This window comes from Lissotriton helveticus, chromosome 10 (assembly GCF_964261635.1).
Source record: "Lissotriton helveticus chromosome 10, aLisHel1.1, whole genome shotgun sequence".
Classification (NCBI taxonomy): Eukaryota; Metazoa; Chordata; class Amphibia; order Caudata; family Salamandridae; genus Lissotriton; species Lissotriton helveticus.
This window is the reverse complement of record NC_136071.1, coordinates 819783339-819804787: the sequence shown is the minus strand read 5'-3', so window position 1 is coordinate 819804787 and position 21449 is coordinate 819783339. Positions and strand designations below refer to the sequence as shown.

The 21449-nt window shown below is 43.1% G+C and overlaps 1 protein-coding gene across 4 annotated transcripts in view; it reads left to right on the top strand.

Annotated features, from left to right (window-relative positions):
- The window catches only part of ACBD5 (acyl-CoA binding domain containing 5), a 427382-nt gene that overhangs the window by 174556 nt on the left and 231377 nt on the right, over positions 1 to 21449 (top strand). Inside the window, exons 1-2 of one of the 4 annotated variants that reach the window (XM_078663406.1) lie at positions 15749 to 16107; positions 17138 to 17200. The exons of 1 other annotated variant lie outside the window; for it this stretch is intronic. In XM_078663406.1, coding sequence (XP_078519532.1) covers positions 16069 to 16107; positions 17138 to 17200 — 102 coding nt within the window. In that variant the 5' untranslated portion in view covers positions 15749 to 16068. Of the gene's footprint in view, positions 1 to 15748; positions 16108 to 17132; positions 17201 to 21449 lie in introns of those variants that run through there. 2 more of the 4 variants (XM_078663405.1, XM_078663407.1) reach the window with 2 other exon arrangements.

Below are 21449 nucleotides of genomic sequence, written 5' to 3'. Positions count from 1 at the left end.
AATCACTACCCAAAATAATGCGGGAGTAGAGAGAGACAACCAAAATTGAGGAATGTCAGAGATGGGTGCATATATATATTTACAGCATACACTTCAATTGCTCTTCACTGTAAGCGGGAGATTACCCATCTCCCCTCATTATCATGCTCAGCAGAAATTACAGATAAGCTAGAGGAACAGGAACATATTGTTAGTACGCCATTCTTTTTCGCCGAGGGAGTGGAGCATGTTAAGTCTCTAGTCAAACCATGTTACATAGATAGCGTCTCTTTATAACCTGTTTCACTGAATGGTTTAAACCGTTGACATAAAGAGATACTGCTTTTAACAAGGACATAAGGAACAGGAGAACACTCGAACTCTATGAAAAATGGAGTGGACAAAACAGGGAGAGCATGTGCTAAAAGGAAACCATTGGAGTAAGACCACCACATGACTGACAGAGATAACTTCTGGCGAAGGTAAAGGATAGGTAAGGGCAGCAAGCAAGAGAAAGTGAAACTGCCAAAGCTGTGAGTAGCATGAAATAGAAGAAGGAGAGAAGCAAGAAAAAACAAAACCCACCCATGAAACAAGAATGGAAAAGTCCCTTGGAGACGAGGTATACTCTGAGGAGAGGAGTGGGGAGAGGTTTGAATCAAGATTTAGGCGGCAAAGGGACCAGGATGAAAGAAGATCTACTGCGTTGCCTAGACCAACCGATATAGAAATGAAATCTTTGAGCATGAAATCTGGGTGAGCCTGATGGAGTACTCTGAAGGAGTGTGTGCATAAAAAAAGGAACCCTAACACTAAATACATATGATAAAGCAGTTGTTAAGAGGCATGGAGTAGTGAATTGAACATGACAATACATCCACTCATGCCGCAGACAGGAGAACACAGGCAACCTCCACATGGTACAAAAACATTGCTAAGAAACCGTACCAAAAAGGGTGGGGCCCCTCCAATTGATAAATGAAGATACAATTGCAAAAACAAAATGGCAAATTTAAAGATATCTTGTGCGAGGCACAGCAATATAAACCCATGAAACATAAAGCACCTGAATCATGGGAACCACACACCTGGAAGAAAAAACTGTTGTTACAGCATTGGTACAGCCATAAAACAGCTGCGTACGAAAGCCCATTATACCATCAACCATATAAAAATTATAACAAGAGTCAGTAACCGGGAGTATAAAAGGTATAAAAAGACCAGCGCAACACATTTCCAGCATTGTTCCAGTCACAAACACAGTTGCATATGAAAGTTAGATACACTGTTGACTGCATAAAATTGATAGCAAGAGACAGCAACCAAAGGCATAAAAGGCCAGAGCGTCTAAATTAAGAGGGGTCTGCCGCCACTTCTATTAGTGTTGCCAATTTGTTCTCCAGAAATGATTCAAGATCTGCAGGTTCAGTAAAGACAATGGTTTCCATTGGTAGACAATCTTAAACTTAGAAGGTCCCACAAAGGATGATTGAATAGAGTTATCTCTGAGAGACTTCCAGAGAGCTGGAAATCCTTTCCGATGTTGCACTGTGTCTCTAGCATAATCTTGGGAAATCGAAACCCTAGATCCTTTCCACAAAAAAGTTCTGATTCTCCTCATGTGAGAGAGGATCAGTATGTTGATGATGCAGTGGTTTGAAAATCAGAGATCTCGGAGAGGAAGCATTTTTAGGTCAAAAGCTGGGGATCCTGTCAGTGCATTCTAACTCACTGTCCTTGAGGAAAGCAATGTTGAGCGTCGCCGGTAGCAAAGATTCCAGAAAAGCGATTGTGCAGAGTGTCTCCTCCTCTGCACCCTCAAGAAGACCAAATATTCACAGATTGGTGCACCTGTTCTGGTCCTCCAAGTTGGTGATGTCCCTTCTCATTGCAGCTATTAAGGCATTCAAATTGCGGAGTTGTTAACCCAACATGTTGGTGCAATTTCTCACAGAACTAATCCTACTCTCCACGTTCGAGACCCTAATGTTTACATCTTTAAGGGCCTTCTGGATAACAGCGGCATCTACCTGCAGGAGGTCAGTATTAGTTTTGTACTTTGGGCAATATCATGAACAGAGTGAAACTTTCTCAGAATTGTTTCCAAGGTAGAAGGTTTGTCCGGTTTCTCCTTTTACCAGTAAATCTGGAACTGGAGGGTCCTGTTTGCTACTTTTCAGCATATCTTTCTGATCTTTATCCTTGCCAGAATCTGACATTGTTAGGTATATAGTAAGAGTCCTGGAGATTGATGAAATTAGCAGAACCCCAAGGGCAACTGCAAACAGAACACATAGATGTAAGCCCAGCTACGCAGAGTGTTTCAGCAAGCGCAAAGTGTCTTGTGCAGTGATAATGAAAAGTTGGCCACCTTACTTTCAGATATGCATGAACAAAAACTAAAGTCGGGCAAACCAATAAATTAACAGGGAGAGCTGAGCCAGAGAAAAGCTGAAGATTTTGCTTGACGCTGAGAGTTTGTGCATGAGCGTTGCCATGAAACTTATGCAAGATACATTTAAAACTATGATAGTTTCTTCAAAATTCTAATATTTTGTTTCTTTAACGTGTGGGAGCGACTCACCTTTTCCCATTTGATTATATCACTGCATTGAGAGGCCCTGATGGTTTCAAACATCAACTGAGAAACATTTGTTCCTTGCCCTGCCCTCATAACAATGCCATTAGTGAAGTAAAAGACAAATTTGTTGTCATGTGTAGCCTATAAGCGACCTAGATTTTAGTTATAAAGTAACAATTAAGTCTATTAAACCATACAGGAGAGGTTTTGCACAGTGCACATACCAAACTCATGTATTTGAAGGTGTTCTCTGATGTGATTACAAAAAACAAGAGCCTTGGTGAAATAAATATTCACATACACAGGTGCCAACTTTCCCAGGTCCATGTGTGATGTGCTGCTCCAGTGCATTTTTTTCCCTTTGAATTCTGGAACTTGTAACCCTGTTTTATAATGGAATAAACAAGACTACAAGTCCCACAATTCAAATAAAAACCTGGGCTGGAGCAACGCATCATTCATAGACCTGGGAAAATTGGCAGGCCGGAGTATAAAATCACACAATCAAGCAGGGAATCTGGGTTTGATCCCAGGTTTTTGAGTTTCACATTGTGCAATTCAGCCAATAGATGACTATCACTCTTTACATCAAAGATGAATGCTTTGTCTTTCATACTTGGTGCTTGAAGTTAGAGTATGGATGGCATGCAGAAGCCACATGACAGCTCAGGTCGTTTTGGTTTCGAGGGTCCAAGAGGACCTCGACCCGAGTTACAACTAGACAGCTGGCTCGGGTTTACGGTGACTCATCCATATTTAACAAAAACATGGTTTTCTCATCTTTGTTCCACCAGTTATACAAGAAGTTAGTGTTCTTGTCCATCGGTGATGCCCTGTCACTGTTTTATGCTTTGTAGACCATTTACTTTAAACTGCATTTGTACACATATATAGAACGAGTGTTTCATATTAGAGTTGAACATAGTTAATATAGGCCTCGGTTTCTTTAACTCTTTCTGAAATTAAATGTTCTTTTGGCTATTGTGCACTTTTTGTTGTTTTCTTGTTTTAGGAGCAAAGCTGTAACTGCTAACTTTTAGTTAAATGTAATTTCTTGTTTAAAGTTTCTGTATGAATGTTTATTTGTATGTGTGCCATTGAGAGCTGAATAATGGATTTCCACACCTGCATTGAGAAGACACTGACTGTGATGTATCATCCAGCTACGAGATATCTCTTGAAGGTCTCAGCGACTTCCATTGTGTGATGGCTGGGAATAAGGCTGAAACTGTCTTATATTTCAATCCTGATTAGTTCGCTTTATGAGAATGATAGGGAGTCGCTGTTCCCTGTACAGATTTGTAAGATTTATTTGTGCATTGCTGAGCTAGTTAGATTCAGATGCCCTTTCCATTCTCCTCAGAGGAGATGCTTCTTTTACTCGTGCTCAAAGAGTTACATCCCTGGGCAAATCCATTCTGACTTATCTGACTAAATATTCATTTGATTCTGCCTTTTAGAGGCTTTACCTGCTGACACCTCCTGCCTGACTTCTCTCCCAATGTTCCTGATTTCCTCTTAGCTTAGCATAGTAGGGATTTCCTCTTCATGGGAAGCTGAATTTTCCTGTGCTGTTTATATCAAATTCAAGCATTTTGACTTTGTATTTACTATTTTGAATTGATTTAAATTATGCTAATTGATATTCATGTATCAACTACTGATTTCTGACAATATTAAATTCTGTGAGTTAGTAACTTTGCTAACCTGCTAACAAACCTTCATGATTTGTAAATCTACTGCTCTGTCACCATTGTGGGGGCTTAATGTGCTTCATGGTCAATGATGTATTGTTGATTTGTTGATGTCACGCCTCAGCAGATGATGAGGATGAGAAATTGTATAAAGCACGTCTATTACCTTAACAAGGGTGTTCTGGCGTTATAAAACTGCTAAACGCATCAAAATAGCCATGTTTTCAAACCTTTGCAGAATTTTAAGTGGTTATTATTCTCTCTTAAATCAGAGGGAAGAGCATTACACAATATAGGGGCCGCAAAGAGACGGCTCTACCTCCGTTGGTAATTTGGTTTATTCAGGGAACTTTAAACAAGAAGACATTCGCAGATCGCAAAATTCTACAAGGAAGATAAGTCTAAAAATGTTCAGTTAAAATTTCCAGGCACAGCTTGTAATAGGCTTTATTAGCCATGCAGACAGTTTTAAATTGTATCCTTTTATCAACCGGCAACCAATGTAAAGTTTTCAGTATAGGAGAGGCAGGCTCATTGTGCTTCAAACCTGTGAGCAGTCGTGCAACACAGTTTTGAATTCTCTGCAAGCAAGTTATAGCCTTAGTCAGTAGTCCCAGATATAGTGTGTTGCAATAGTCCAGTCTTGCAACGCACTATGGGGCTCATTAGGATCGCGGATTTCCCGCATCCTCCGGGCCGGCGGAAGCCACCGCCGGCCCAGAGGATGCGGGAAAACCGCCACGGATGCTTTAAAGACCCACCGCCAAATTAGGATGGCTGGTGGGTCTTTGAATCTGTCCGCCGCCTTTCCGCCGCGGTCGCCTTCCGACCGCGGCGGAAAAGCATTAACATGGCTGGCGGTGTCTATCAGACACCGCCAGCCATATTATGATAGAGTAAAAAGTATGCTTTTCCACGGCAGCTTTTCCGCCGTGGAAAAGCATACGGACCTTCACTTCAGGGGCCCGTTGCGGGCCCCCTGGGTGAAGGTGGGGTGGGGGGTGCATATGGGGGGTACCTATGGTACCCCCCGGTATTTGCGTGTACAAAGCGGCAGGCACCGCGCGGTGCCTGCTGCTTTGTGCACGCAAATGCCGTGCATGCATTTTTAACATTGAGGCGGGTGCAGCTTGAAGCTGCACCCGCCGCAATGTTAAAGATAGAGGATGTGACCGCCACCCTGGCGGTCACATCCTAATCTGCACGGAGGGACCGCCGCTGCCCCTGCTGACGGTCCCTCCTACTCTATGGTGGCGGACGGACTCAAGTCCGTCCGCCATCATAATCGGCCCCTATATCTGGGACTACTGAATAAGGTGATAATAGTCCAGTCTTCTGTCTCCCTCGGTTACGAATATTATCAAATTGAACTATGAACCTTTACTACTCTCAGTCATTTCAATGATGTAATCCTAGAATAAGCTCCCACTTACTATTCTGGGTTGAATCAATATTATTAAAATGAATATCCATCCAAAATATCTTTCTTTATTTCGCACAATCCCTTTGAGAGTTCCGGAACCCTTTTTTAAGCATCCAGAGGGCGTCATTGGAAGTTTTCTATGGAGTTTTAGGCACGCAAGACGTGCAATTCCCTTTATGAAGCATCCGTACAAAAAAGGAGGACTCCAGCTTCAGTACCTTAAGTTATATTTTTGGGCAGCCTCTACTGGTGGCCTACGCAGCCTACTAAACCCAGCGGATCCGGATACCTCATCTTTCAGGTACCAGCTAGACATTGGAACGGAGTTTTTTTTTTTTTTATAGACATGGGGACCACAACTATTTTAAGAGGGTATGATTCAAAAAACCAAGTGATATCTCCTATATTTGGTGCAGGATATGTACAAAATACTCAGTAGCTTTTTAAAATAAATATAGACTACTTTAGGATAATCCTGCCCCCCCCCCCCCAATTTTCCATGATTCAGTCTGTAGGGTTTGGGCACAGCATGGGGTTTCAATGTTGGGCCAGCTGTATGGTCTGAATGTTTTTTGTTTTTTTCCAAGAATTGCAAGATCAGTATAAACTTCCTCGTCAAGTCTTTTTTTAAGTACTTACAAGTTAGGGACTACTTATGGTCAGGCTCTGAACACATGTTTGCTATGGAAAGCTCAACATTGACAGTATACTATCATAGATCTTCTATAAAACCCTCGATTAGTAAAATGTATCAAGGTTATTGTCAAGATATAATAGAGGATAGGTCTTCAGTAGCTGCAAAGTGGAGCCGGTCTCTTGCGTATGAGATTTTAATCTCAGAGATCCAGAGTACATTAGAGATACTGGATCGATCAATATACACTATAAATTTAAAATTACAACGACTCCATACAATCTGCCTTCTAACCCATACCCCGGATAAATCCTCCCAATGGGGAGCTAATTCTTCTACCTCAGATAAGACTAAATGTCCCAAATGTAATCTAGCTGCGGCTGATATTGTACATATGTTCGTGTTATGTCCTGCTTTACAAGAATTTTGGGATGGGGTAACTAAGTTTATGTCATGCTGCTTTAGCCGCCTCGTTATACTTTGCGTCAAGTTTGAGTATGAGGGTGGCTTACAGAGTTTAACCACAATAATGTTCGTTTGCACTAGGCTCTGCATTGCAAGGCCTTGGGTCTCTACAGTCTTTCCTAAAGACGTTGAATGACGCGCCCTCCTTCAACATAACTAGGACTCTGAGTTAGCCCTGGCAAAAGCTAGAGGTTTATGTTCTCGGTAGAAAATTGACAACATTTGGATCCATTTTAGTTTAGTTGATAGTGTGCAAATATAAATCATGAATATTACTGTCATTCCTCTATGTCTTACTTTGCTTGATTTTGTTTATGCTCATATCCTATGCTTTTGACTTTTTGTGATTATTGTATGTTGAACAATGCTGACTTGATTAATAAAATAAAAAAGCAATAGTCCAGTCTTCATATAATATCAGGCTGGACTTCTTGTTATGAGTCTGTTTTGGCCACAATCGAGTACTTTAAATAGCATATTTAGGTATAAAAAACTAGGTGCAGAAACCTTATTTGTTTATCTAAATTCAGATTATTATGATTCATTACTCCCAAATTCTTTATTTCTCCTACCAGAGTAGCGGGGTCACCCAAAACAGTAGGCCAACATTTTAAAGTATTGGTAATTGATAATTACTCAAAGAACAACAGTTCCGTCTTATCACCATTCAATTTTAATGCACTGCAACGTATCCGTTTCATCACAGAAAACAAGCAGTTGTGCAAATTTGAGACAGTTTTGACTTCATCCACGACCCAGAAAACAATTTGAATATTGTCTTCATATGACACAAGAGATAATCCAAAACCTTTAATAAGTGCTGCCAGGGGGAAATATATATATTGAACAGAGTAGGGTTGAATATAGATTGTGGCTACCCCCCACTGGATTTTTCCTTTGAGGCATTCTCAACGTTTGAGAAAGGTGTGACAAAAAAGACAAGAACCAGTCCGAGGCTTTACCATGTACCCCCGATGTCTGCGGTCTCTAAAGCGAGATAATGTGGGAGACCGCATTGAATGCAGCACTAAGATTCAGGAGGATCAGTGCTACACTACCTCCTTCATCCAATATCCTGATATTGTCCAAGACGGATACCATCACAGTCTCCATAGAATTCAGTAGTCTAAAATCTACTGTTATATCAAGTATCTTGTTGGCCTCCAAATGATTTTTCAGCTGTCTATCCATATCTTTTCTCTAATATTTTGGCAATAAAAGGGAGCCTTGAAATCGGTCTTTAATGAGACAAGTCACCTGGGTTTCTTTAAGATGGGCCGAATTTGAGCATTCTTCCACATACAAGGCAAACTGCTGATCTAATACACAAATTACACAAACTGGTAATGACTGGCGCTAAAATATTCACCGGCTAACTGATAACAAGAGGTGGAGCATGGATCACAATCTTCTGTGGAGGCTTATATCTGTTTTAGATAAAGAGGGAAAACATACATAAATCACTACTTTGAACACTTCTTTGTCTGAAATTTCAGCCTCTAAATTTGTAATGGCATGGTAAACTTTTTTTTGCTTACCTACAATGTTTTTTGTAGGTTTTCAGTTCAACTTTACTCCTTGCTATCTTGTCCAGAATAAACCGTTTGCCATGCATTACAGTTGTTTGCAACACTTTTTTGTATTTCATAGCTCTCAGTAGAGTATTAGAGGGTAGTCCATTCTATTAAATTTTACTTTCACTGGGGCAATAGTGTATACAACTTTTAAAATCTGTCATCAAATTCAATCACACACTGGTGGTTTTTGGCCCAGTTTTGGAAGGTGAGGCCCCTCAATTGAGTGAGGCATGTGTGACCTTTGACCGTGATCGTTCGAGACTAAAGGTCCATCCGCTGGAGGGCAGTTTGTATTGAGTTTACAACAAAGATATTTACCTGTGCAAATCCCATTCGCGCTATAACAGCATTCTGCACCTTAGGCACCTGCCCGATTCTCTAACGCTTTCGCCTCCCCCCTAATCCAACCAACCTCCCCCCTTCTTATTCCACCTGTCTTACAACCTGATCTACCGATCAACTTTCCTTACTTTCCCCCTAACCTCCCCCTTTCACCTCACCCCTTTCCGCTTTTCCCTGTCCCGTCCCCTAAATTCTTCTCTTCCACCTCCCTTCTCTCTTCAACCTCCCCTCCCTCTTCCTTTGCTTTCTGACCATGTCTCCTTCCTCGACAATTCTTTCCTCGTCTCCACCCTCCTCCCTCCCCCGTACAGCCCCCTCTCCTCTCTTCTCCACGTACCTTTGGCATTCATCTAACCCCTTGTCCTCCCCTCCCTGTTCAGCCTCTTCTCCTCTCTTCTCCTCTTACCTTTGGCCTTCATTTGATCCCCCTCCTCCTCAACCTTCTCCTCCTATGTATGATCTCTACTCTTCCCCTCTGTTCAACACCAGTAAAAATATTTCTCTTCCCACCACTGTTTTACCATCCACTCCTATTGCCCACCATCTTTCCCCACCTTCTACCCTTGCTCCCCAACTCCCTACCCATTCCCCCAACCCTCCCCCCCTCTGCACTTCCTCCCTTATCCCGTTCCCCCACCCTGCCATGTCCTCCCTCAATCCCTGCACTCCCTCCCGTTTCCTGCTCCTCCATCTCTCCCCGTCCTCAATCACCCTCTGCTCTGTCTTCCTTATCCTGTTCCTCCACCCTTCCCCGTCCCCCCTCACCCTCCGCACTCCTGCCCTTATCCATCGAGCCACCCAACACTCCGTGCTCAGCTCTCCTCTCCCTGGAAAATAAACTTGATTCTCTCATCTCTTCTATTTCCCAGCTTGTAGCGTCCATCTCACTTTTCAGCGCCAGGATGTCCCTCTTCCCTAATATCCTCCCAAGGAGTTCCATGCTCCTGTGCCCCAATAAAGCCAACCACAGTCTGTCTTCTACAGACATCTCCAACTTACTAGCCAGCTACAAGACCACCAGCGTCACTCCCCCTCCACCTTCCTCTCCTAATAATTCTACGCAGTTCACTATTCAGACCATCTCCTCTGTAAGAACCTACCAGCCTACCTCTTACCTGGCACCCTCATTCAAGAACCTTATCCCTATCTCCCTTAACAGCCCTAAGACCCCATCACCAAAACAGTTGCGTCAGAGCTGCACTGCTTGGAAATTTCTGACATTATCACCCTCCAGAATCTTGACATGTTCTTCCTCACTGAGACCTGGTTTCATGACTCCTCTCATACTTTGTTTGATCTTCTGGTACCCACTGACTACTCTATCTTCAGAAATGACAGATCAGAAAAAATTGGGGGCGGTGTCGCTATCATCTACAAGAATTCCCTTCAAATGAAAGCCTTCCCTACCACCCTTTTCCGTACATTCAAATGCCTATCCCTAGAACTTCAAATACATCATGGCTCACCCTTTTGATTCCATGTCAACTACCACCCGCCCGGTAACTGCTCTTCCTTTGTGGATGAACGCAGACTTCATCAGTGACCAATTTTCTCAAAGTGATAGGCAGATCTTCCTTGGTGATTTTAATCTCCATTGGGGCTCTTTGGAAGACTCGGCTGCCAACAAGCTTGCCACCTTTCTTGCAGCCAACGATCTCTTCCAAAATTGCTCGGAAACCACTCATTCCAAGGGCTCAATTCTGGATCTTGTTATATCCAAAGCAGACCTGCTGACTACTGCTCCCCCCATCCATGTAGACTGGTCTGACCACTTCCTCGTTCCATTCCGTTTTCATCTTTCGCATGCTACTACCTGGTTCTGCAACACTAAAACCATTGATCTTGACACTTCTGTGACTCTGCTATGCGGTCACTTCCTAGACCTGACCCTATCGTGGATGTCAACGTTCTCACCTCTCAGTGCCTCTCAGTCCTAGCAGTCGAAATCGACAATGTCGTTCTACTCCAAAGCAAAAGGAAAAGACCGACCCCCCTCAGCACCTTGGTTCAATAAAGCTCTCTACGATGAAAGGAAGAACCTTAGAATCCTGGAGAAACATTGGAGAGAATCTACTTCCACCTCCAATCTCTCTCTGTTACGTTCACCAAGATCCAAATACCACAACCACATCTTCCATGAAAAAGCATCACATTTCAGATCTCTCCTTGACTCAGCCAAAAACAGACCCAAAAAACGTTTTGTCCTCATCAAAAACCCAAACTGTTCTCCCCTAACTACTAAGCCCGAGGACTCCACAAAGAAAGCAGCCGATTTTGCTATTTTCTTTGATGAAAAGGTCAAAGCACTTGTGGATCAAGTCGCCCACCCCACCCCCTTTGAAGAGCAGATATCCTTAGTCACCTGGCAATTCTTTGACGTCATCTCTGAAGATGACCTCCTCAAATGCATCCTCGAAACCAAACCATCCAACCACTCTTCTGACCCCATCCCTAGCGTCATCGCAATCGATTTCTACACCCATACTCTCTCTTACTGGACCAGGCTAGTTAATCTCATCCTCAGTCAAGCCTCCCTCCCTGTTGCCCTTAAATCAGGACAGGTTACCCCTCTTCTAAAAAAACCTCAGCTGATGCGAACGACCTCAACAACTTCCGCCCTATCACCAACCTCCCTTTTCTTTCAAAAATCACAGAAAAATGTGTTGCAAAACAACTTTCCCAACATATAATGGACAATAATCTCCTCAACGTTTTCCAATCTGGCTTCAGCCAATATTGCAGCAATGAAACAGCCCTGCTGCAAGTAATTGATGATGCGCTGCATATTCTCGACTCTGGGGAATCGTGTCTCCTGATTCTTCTAGACCTCTCTGCAGCCTTTGACACTGTTAATCATAGCACCCTCCTCAACACTCTTTCAACAGAGAATGGCATTGGATGGTACAGTGCTTAAATGGTTTGCCTATTTCTTCTCAGACAGATCCCAAATGATTAAGATAGCGAACAGTCTTTCATCTCCTTTGGCTGTAGGTCAAAGCGTCCCTCAAGGTTCTATCCTGGCACCCACTCTCTATAATCTCTACATGGACCCATTAGGGAACCTCCTAAGCAAATCTGGGATCCATTACCACCTTTATGCGGATGACACTCAAATCTACCTCAAGGTGTCTTCCGCACATGATCTCTCACTACTCAACTCTACTCTCAACTCCATTCACAACTGGATGTTAGCTCACCAACTCATTCTAAACCCCGCCAAAACTGAATTCCTCCGCCTTTCTACCTCTCTCTCACCTCCTCCAGTTCAATCGTGGATGGATCAGCTGAACTTACTCAACAATGAAGGACAATCTATAACAACAGATGGTGAGGTATTACCAACGCATGGCCCATCCGTGGTCCCACAAAATATACAATATACTAAAAAAGCATTGGCATTTGTTAACATCAGATCAGACGATCAGCCAATACATTTCTAAATATCCCTGTGTCACATACCGCAAGGGTACCACTCTAAGAGGACTAATTAGTCCTAGCTATCCTATGACCAAGAGTAGGGATCGAAATTGGTTGAGTAATTTGAATTTTGGCTCTTTCAAATGTGGCAGATGTAGTATGTGTAGATTAGCGGAACAGGGCATTAAGGAATTTCAATATAATAACTCACAATCTTACAAAAATGTACCAACATATTGATTGTGGGACTAAGTATGTTGTTTATATCATCAAATGTAAATGCTCTAAAATTTACGTAGGCAGTACGATAAGATGCCTTAGGGAACGCATAGCTGAGCACTTTAGAGCATTAAAAAATGTGGATGGACGCTATCCATTAGCAATTCATGCATGTGAATGCCCTAGTCAGAGTAACAGCAAATCGTTTTCCTTTCACGGTATAGAAAGTGTACCGAGTGATGTCAGAGGAGGAAACAGAGAATTACGTTTACGACAATGTGAGGCACGTTGGATACTCAAGTTACGTGCAGTTGAACAGGGAATTAATATTGACTCAGAATTACAATATTTTTGGGGTAGATGATCTGACCCATTGTATTTCTCTTCAGTTCTAACTGTCAGTACAAGCTTGTATGAAGAGTTATAATAGATCAATATTGTCCCTTTCTTGTTATAAATGAATACGAATGTGTATATGCTTTCTCTTGACTTTATGAAAAACTGTAGAATGTGTATACCTACTGTTTGAGGTTTGAATTGGTTTATAGAAAGATCACAAAATGTATATGGTATGCGGGATTTGACACTTTGCTATACCCTTTGGCTACATCATTGATACTTTCCTCTTCACTTTTTTCTTTGGGCTTAATCTATTCTCTCTACTCCTTTACCTCCTGTAACGATTGCCTAATTTATATCTATATTTCTTCTATGAATTGATAATTCAGAATTTGATCTAACCGAGCAATCGATTTTGTGGTTAGCTGTCGGTAATTTATCGATAACAAATACTACATAGGTAAACAATTTAAATCAGCCTGTTGCAATATTGTGCTTTTAGTATTGAGTGGTCGATCGAGTGGTCGGTCTGGTAAACCCGTTGTCATTGGCAATAGTTTCTGATATAAGATATCTTTTCTCTCTATTGATTTATAAATAACTGTATTATTATCCAACTGCAATATTCTCTTATGAATACTGATTAGCGAGTATTATCGCATCAGTAAACAACTGGAACCGGACTGTTGTAATATGGCGCTTTTTGAGCATCGACTATTTTGTTTGTGTAGTCCGTTTTCGTTGTCAATGGGTTCCGGTATAAACAACCTATCCAAGATGGCGCTGATGTTACGCGCCGTATTGGAATAGGATCAGACACACACGCTTGCTCGGAGTACCCGAGGTAAGTGTTAATATAGGGTCGGTTGAGTGGGAAGGATTTCATAAAATACCCGTACAACTGGGGGTACTTTATGTTACACTGTTTGGGCGGCTAAAATCGTTATAATTGATACTGTCCCTGTTATGCGATGCGGTGATAATATATTAACGATAAGGTTCCCTAGTCAGAAATGGCATATTAATAGTGTTCCTTGAAATAAGCTTTTGCTTGCATACGGTGTCATTTGGGATTGGGTACAAACCAATTTTTTGCTCGGTTTCATTTTCAGATACTAATGATGGTTCCATAGTGTGAAGGCTGATATTGCCTGGAGTTACTTATCAAGAAATTAAATTAAGGAAGACAGTTATTATTGGGATAGTCGAGAAATCATTTTTCTTCTTCTGTCCATGGTCTTGCAGCGCTGGGATGCCTCAGGGTAGCCATGCGCTATATAAGAGCGTACTCACTCATTCATTCATTCATTTGAAGGGTAAGAGAGCTTGATTACTTATTTGTACGATTAGGTTGTTTTAAAATTACTTTCAATAAGATGATATACAAGTCTGAATAACTTGTATTGTTTTAATCTTTCTTATAGAGAATTAAATAACAAAGGTCCTTGATATGATCCTGTTTGTATGATATTAAGAGTGAGAACATTTCAGGGTGAGTCCTGGCTACTCTTAAGAGGTATAGGAACTTAAGCACTTTGTTTTTTAGCACATAGTAAATCCTTAATCATTGCACTGTTTCACATTTAAATCTCTTACGGGATTGTAACTATCGATCGAGGGAATTGGTGCTTTCATCTGTTTCTCTTCTGTCACGGTGTGTCCTGTATGGTGGCACGTTTTGGTTTTATATTTTGGCAGCTTTGGGTATCCTTTTCCTGTTCATTTCACTCCAATATTCACTATTTTCTCTGGTGAAGTTTTTTCTTTTCTTGATATCCTTCATGACCTACTGGTGAAGGTATTTTATGATAAGACTTGGCTCCCCGTTGTATGGGGATTTTAATTGGGTACATATCTATTGTTACAGCCCTGAAGAAGTCATTGGGTAATGTCCCTTGACGAAACACGTGTTGGCGTTTGGCTGCTGTGTACTGTATCAAGACTGTACTGCTGTATCCACAAGTCTTCGTGAACATCCATGGACTAAGAAAATAAAAATAAGAACTTTTCATACTTTGGATGCGCTGATATGGACAATTATTTGTGAACAAATATTATCTGTAATACTCACAGATATGTGTATTTGTGCTCAGGGAACCTTCTGTGTTTTACTCAACAATGAACCCATCATTGTCGACAGAGCTAAATCCCTTGGTGTCATTCTTGACAAAAGACTCAACCTAATCTCCCACATCAACTCTATTGCCAAGAACGCTAGTTGCGCCTTCTGTGGGGGATCCGTCGTTTCTTACCGGAGAAAGACTTAAAAACCTTGGTACAATCGCTGGTTCTCTCAAGACTGGATTATTGCAATTCTCTTCTGTAGGGCCTACCCAAATCCCACCTCTCCCCTCTCAAATCCATCCTCCATTCAGCAGCTCGCTTCATTTCAGGGTCTAAACAAAGCGACCACGTCACTCCTATCCTGTCCTCTCTTCGATGGCTTCCGATTGAGGCAAGATCTTTTTACAAAATTGCCTGCATCACACACAAAGCGTTGCACACGTCCTTCCCTCGTTACCTGGCAAATAAATTGAAATTGTCCGGAGGCTCTCGACCCTCTCGCAATGCGGAAAAGCTTCTGCTGAGCCCCTGTCTTCAAAAGAGAAAGATCGATGGCGCAATCCTTCTCAGGCAATGCGGTGAGAATCTGGAACTCACTTCCCCCATTGGTCCGTGCCACCTCCTCTACCCATCTTCAAAGCTGATCTCAAATCTCTTCTCTTCCAAAGACACTTTCAGAACTAATACTTTCATTCTCAGGCCCCTCTTGGAAGTTCGCTCTTCATTATAAATATTATTTTTTTCCTGTACATTCCTCACCCCTGCGTGATGTGATGGATTTTGTGTTATTGTACCCTTTAGTTTTAGTCTCCTATTTTTCTTTGTAATGTTCTATTTTGTATTATTTTCTCTTGTAACATAACGTAACTAGCTCTTTTGTACAGCGCTCTGACACCTTCGGGTAATGTCCACGCTTTATAAAAATGCACTAAAGAAATATATAAAAAAAAATAGGTGTTGTTGATGTTGTTGTCTTGTGCCATCAACTTCCTCTAGTCCTACATCGATGTCTATGGGTGTTCTTTGCTCGATGCAAATGATGAGTCCACCCGTGCTCGAGCTGACACCAGCCTGCTATTACCCCAACGCGTCTCCCTTTACGAGCATACAATACAATACAAGATACTCACAGTGGCATAGAAGTTCATTAATTGCCGGTAACAATATATACAGTAGTGCCGGGTTTGCCATCGCACAGCATGGCCGCTAAGAGATCTACCACTTTTCTACAAGCGGTCTAGTGTTTGAATAGCCCATGGAGACGAAGCATGTCATGTGACCAGCATGAATGCTAAGGTTTGAACTACACTTACCGATGTACAGCCTAATCCGAGATGATGTCAGTAAGCGAAGCAGGGGATGCCAGAGTTCAGGTACGGCACAGAAAGGTACAGGGGCTCCTGACCCCCAGCCCTCCTTGCCGGGCAGACCCGTTATGTCACCGGGTCACTCGGATCTCAGTTTAAACTTAAGTGCACCTGCAAAATGTGGCTCTCGCTCGCATCAACACCAAGGGGCCCGACCGACACTGTGAGATTGACAGGATTAGTCTATTCTGATCGGTGGGGGGGGGGGGAAAGATTAATACTCTCTCTGGAATACTTACCGTGCGATTTCAGTGCCAGTCACTATGCACGCACGCAGACTCGTACAGAAGCGCTGTAGCGTAGAAAACACGTAGACCCCAGAGAAGTCCTATCATGTTTCACCTCTAGCCCCCCTGGCATGCACCTGCCCCCTCCATTTGACTGGTTGTTCCATACAGTGCGCTAGAAGCCAGCTATAGCTGTGAAAGTAGCTCTGCTCAGACACCTCGCGCTTAAATTACCAACATTAACACCCGAACACTTTTGCTGGGGAGTGCAAATATTGATATAACCATTTTTTTGTTAGTAAATATACTCTGCAAAAGGGTCTTCAAATTCATTATTTGACCCTGTATTAAAATACTGATTCTTATAGTGGATATATCTCCAAGAAACCCTGAAAGTATGGATTGCTTGTTTAGTGACACAAACTGGTCTTCAATTTGATTCCTGTGTTCCAGTAAGGAGCCCTGTTTACATTCCAAATATTTCTTCTGCTTGCCTTGACTCAAACTCGATCATTGTCACTTCTGAGACAAAGTGACGATCAGAACCGCACATTCAACTTCTGGTCTTCTGAGCGAGTCTGCCACATGTCTGAAACAAGACACCTTCCAATAGTGATTAATTCATGGCAAATACTAATTCCTCAGCATATTTAAAAAAGCTCAATTTCCTGCAGTATTTTAAAAAATGTCTTGGGTAGACCATTTACGTCTCTTGTAAAACGATCTTTGAACCCTAATGGGTCTCACTAATGGTACTTAAACACGGTTTATTACATTGTGTAACGCATCTTTCCATTGTCCCAGCACAGAGGAGAATTTGCTTCCTCCAACGTGGCCCATCTATTTCACTGTCCTGGCAAACCACCCTCCAGGTGAGTCAGTGGCACTCTCCTTATTTTAATATTTTTTAAAAATATCTTTATTTGCATTTTTTAAGTATAAGTAAAAAAACGCATGAGGGATGAGGGCGAGACAGATATAACAGAGGTAATAGACATTATTTTACGCATTGGCTATACATATCGAATTCTACACATAACTTCAGTCTTGTCCTTTAAACAATTATACATATATATATATATATATATTTTACGTATTTGCTTTTGGATGTGTATCGCATATGAACTATAATCATGTGCTCATTAAGCTGTCTATGGTATGTTCTACCCTGTGCCCAAGAGGGTCGTTTTTCTATGTGCCCATTCAGTATTCACTATGTCCTTCTATACCACGTTTCCCTTTTCGATGAAACTTTTTGATGCAAATATGATAGTTATTAGCCAAACAATCAAACGAAGACAAGAAAACATCGCCAATCCATTTCGGTGGGTCATGTAGTACAGGAAAGGTAGTCTGTCTTCTCTTCTATTCTATTCTGTATTATGCCTGTCACCTTCGCTTTTCAATTCCGTGTGGGGTGATCAACTGGATCTCTCATTTCTCTAGCTTTCTGCGCTCATCTGCCACACGTGGGGAGTTGTTTTCGTCCTCCCTGTCCGTGTATTTTAATTCCACTAGTATTGCATCCCAGTGTTGTGCAATGGGATCTTTACGCAGACCTGCCATTTCCTCCCTATGCCATGACGTGCTCTCTGCCAGTCGGTGGCACTCTCTTAGCTCTGTCGGTCCGCTTCCTGGTTGCTTCTCAGCATAGTCTTGTTAACATGGAGAAAAATATCTGTGTACAAGGATAGTTTTGCTGCCTGCATATGTTTGTTTCTTCCCAGGTGGTTCTTTTGTGCTGCGTTTTTCCCCGAGGCACCTTGCAGTCCTGGCAGACGTGACTTGGGCTTAGACCTTCCCCCATGTGTGTGCCATTATAACATAGTCCCTTTTACCCTTGACTCCAATTACCTCTGCCTCCCTAGCATCCAGGATAAGGGCATCTTCCTGTAACGTCTTTCCTTTTAGTGCCTTGGACAGGAAACCATGCCCTCTACCATTCGAGTCGTCTCCCTAACTTCTCCCCCTGCTCACCCTCCTTGTTGATAATATAATTACTTTCTTTCTGCATGGTTTTCTGATTCTCAGCCACATAGGTGAAGTCCCCCTTCTCCGCTCCTGCTGGGTGGACCTTTAAAACCCTATAATGAGTTGTCTTTTGGTTGGACCGTCACTGCTTCTGGTTAGGCCTCATTGATCCAACTTCACAATGAGCTGTCTGTAGGTGTGTTCCTGGTTCGGCCCCTTTAGACCAAGTAGCGACAAGTGCCACAATCCAGCTTTATTTTCTTTTCTTTTCTCATTTCTCACTTTATCCATCCTCTTGCCGCACAGCTGGTTCCTCTTTAAACAAGCTGCATTTTGTCCATAAGATAGCTGATTGCTGCTTAGCCACTAGGATTTTAGTGGCATTCATCACTTGGGTTCTGCATTCACCGCTCTTGAGTGGGCCCCAAAAATTCACTACTCTAGTATATTTGGTATTTCTCAGTTTCCGCCTACACCACCTCTGGATGAACCCCATAGACCATGATACGGTGGTGACTGTGTCATTCTATAGCTCCTTTGTGGACTGCTTACAGGTAGATCTCCTGGATAAACTACTCTTGTGAGTGTGATATTCCTTGGGTTCACTGCCACAAGCTGTCTTATTTATGATGACTCTGTATTATTGGGCTAGACCTTATAAGCCTACAACAGTGATGTCTGCGGTATTCCTCGGACTCTCCATTCTCGGCTCCTGGATGGACCCCTGAGAACGACTGTAGTCTCTGGTATTCAGTGTGGTCTATACCATCATCTTAAGTGTAACCCTGTAAAACAAACAAAGTACCCGCTTAAACGAGCACTGGAAAACACTTTGGGCCCTTTAAAACTATTTTATTAGCATTTATAATAACCTAACAGTTGCATAGTTGCATCCAGTACTGTAGGATTTTACGGTGCATACAGAGAGGTGCCGCAGGTTATACAACATTTCAACGTTACGTGTAAACATTGGAGACTGGTTTATGTGAGTTGTAGTAACTTGCAACTTTGGGCCCTTTGAGTCTCATGAAAGCCCCATGTAAGTGGCAATACAATGCAACCCATTGCACAATTCCTCCATATTTAAGAAAAGATAAACAAATGAAATGAAAATGAAATGAAATGAAAAATTATATTTATATAGCGCCGACCACCCGGTGGCCTCGCAGCGCTTACATTAATAACTAAGGCGGGCTAGCAGGGAAGTTAATAGATTTTAGTGTACAAGTGTGTTTTCAGCGCTTTCCTGAAAGCCATCCTGTTTGGGTTCCCTCTCAGGGCGAGGGGAAGGGAGTTCCAGAGCCTAGCAGCCGTGTGGGGATTTTTAATGTGGTCGCTAGATGCAGTGATCCAGAACGGAGGGCTCTGGGGGGGACGTAGGGCACCACTAAGGGGGAACAAGATGGCAGGGCCAGTTCGATGAAAGGATTTGTGCACAATGCACATGCCTTGAACTGTACTCTAGCAGCAACTGGAAGCTTATGAAGATCTTTTAAAGCATGCTTGGCTGACTGCCAACGAGGAATGTTGTACAGTAGGCGAGCGGCACAGTTTTGTGTGACCTGGAGCCTATGGGTCACTGCTACCGGAGCGCCTAAATACAATGCATTTCCATAATCCAGGCGAGAGAGAATCAGGGCCTGGACCATGACTCTCCTCGCCTGGAGAGGAGGCAAAGGGAGCACCTTACGGAGCATCCTCATAAGCCCTGCACATGTGGCAGCTGTTTTGGTGGCCTGGACCGAGAAGTCGAGCGCTTTGTCGAGCCAAATGCCCAGGCTCTTTATCTGAGGTTTGGGGGGGGGGGGGGGGAGGGACACCGAGGCAGGTGGGCCAGATAGAGGCCAGAGGGGTCAACGGAGGGTTGCCCAGCAGCATAATCTCCGTCTTCTCTCCATTAAGTTTGAGGCAGGAGAGTTGCATCCACTTAGCCACAGCCTCCAGACAGGGACCTAAGGTGTTGGACGCGCCTTCCGTGTGGTCAAGAGAGACCACCAGTTGGGTATCGTCCGCGTAGGTGACAATACGCACACCAAAGGGTTGGACTATCCCTGCTAGAGGTTGCATGTAAATGTTAAAAAGCGTGGGGCTCAGGGAGGAGCCCTGAGGCACCCCGCATCTAAGAGGATGTTTGGGGGAGACTACCCCATCCTCAAACACCTGGAAAAAGCGCTCAGCCAGAAAGGAGGACAGCCATTCCAGTGCCGCGCCCGACACCCCCACACCCCTTAGACGATGTAATAAGGTGGTATGGTTAACTGTGTCGAACGCGGCGCTGAGATCGAGTAGGATGATGGCTGCCTTTCCTCCCCGGTCCAACACGGCACGGGTCTCCTCCGTCACTGCAATAAGGGCAGTTTCGGTCCCATGCTGAGGGCGGAACCCTGTCTGAGAGGCACCTAGCAGATCCGCTGATTCCAGGTAGTCTACTAGAATGGTGTTAACGTGCCTCTCAAGCAGTTTGCTCAACCAGGGGAGTAAGGAGATTGGGCGGAAGTTAGCAAGGTTGTTCTGGTCCAGAGAGGGCTTTTTTAGTAGGGCCCTGACCATCGCGCACTTCCAAGGAACAGGGACAGAGTTGGTGGTGATGGAAGCATTAAGAACATCCAGGATAACCGGGCGGATAGTATCCAGGGAACGTCAGGAAAGATCACCCAGTTCCCTCTTAGAGCAGCCTTGAAACTTCTTCCAGTTTTTACCATTACTGGTCCATCAAGCTCTAAAATGCATGATTCTTCAAGAGTGTCCACCCTTTCATCATATCCCAGTTCCTTCCCGAGCTGTTGATGTATACAGACTACACTGTGCAAATATCTGGTGTATTGTGCAGAAAAAAAGGTTTTAGAGTTGCAGAGGGATTGATGAGGTGGTATGGGGGTAGGCAAAGAGTTGAGAGGGGCTACAGGAACAGTCAGAAGCTGCGGAGATTAATACGGGTAGACCGAGACTCCGTGTAGATCCATAACAGCGTGAAGAGATGCAGGTATGAAGCAGGGAATGACTCTATTTGCCAAGAGGCCAACTGTGTTTGTGGGACGTCCTAAGCACATTCTAGCTTTTTAGTAAGAACATAATTTGGGTAACTGATTTAGCTGCACTTACCCTGATTTTTAGGTCGAGCCTAGAGTCAGGGCATATGCGCTGATCTTG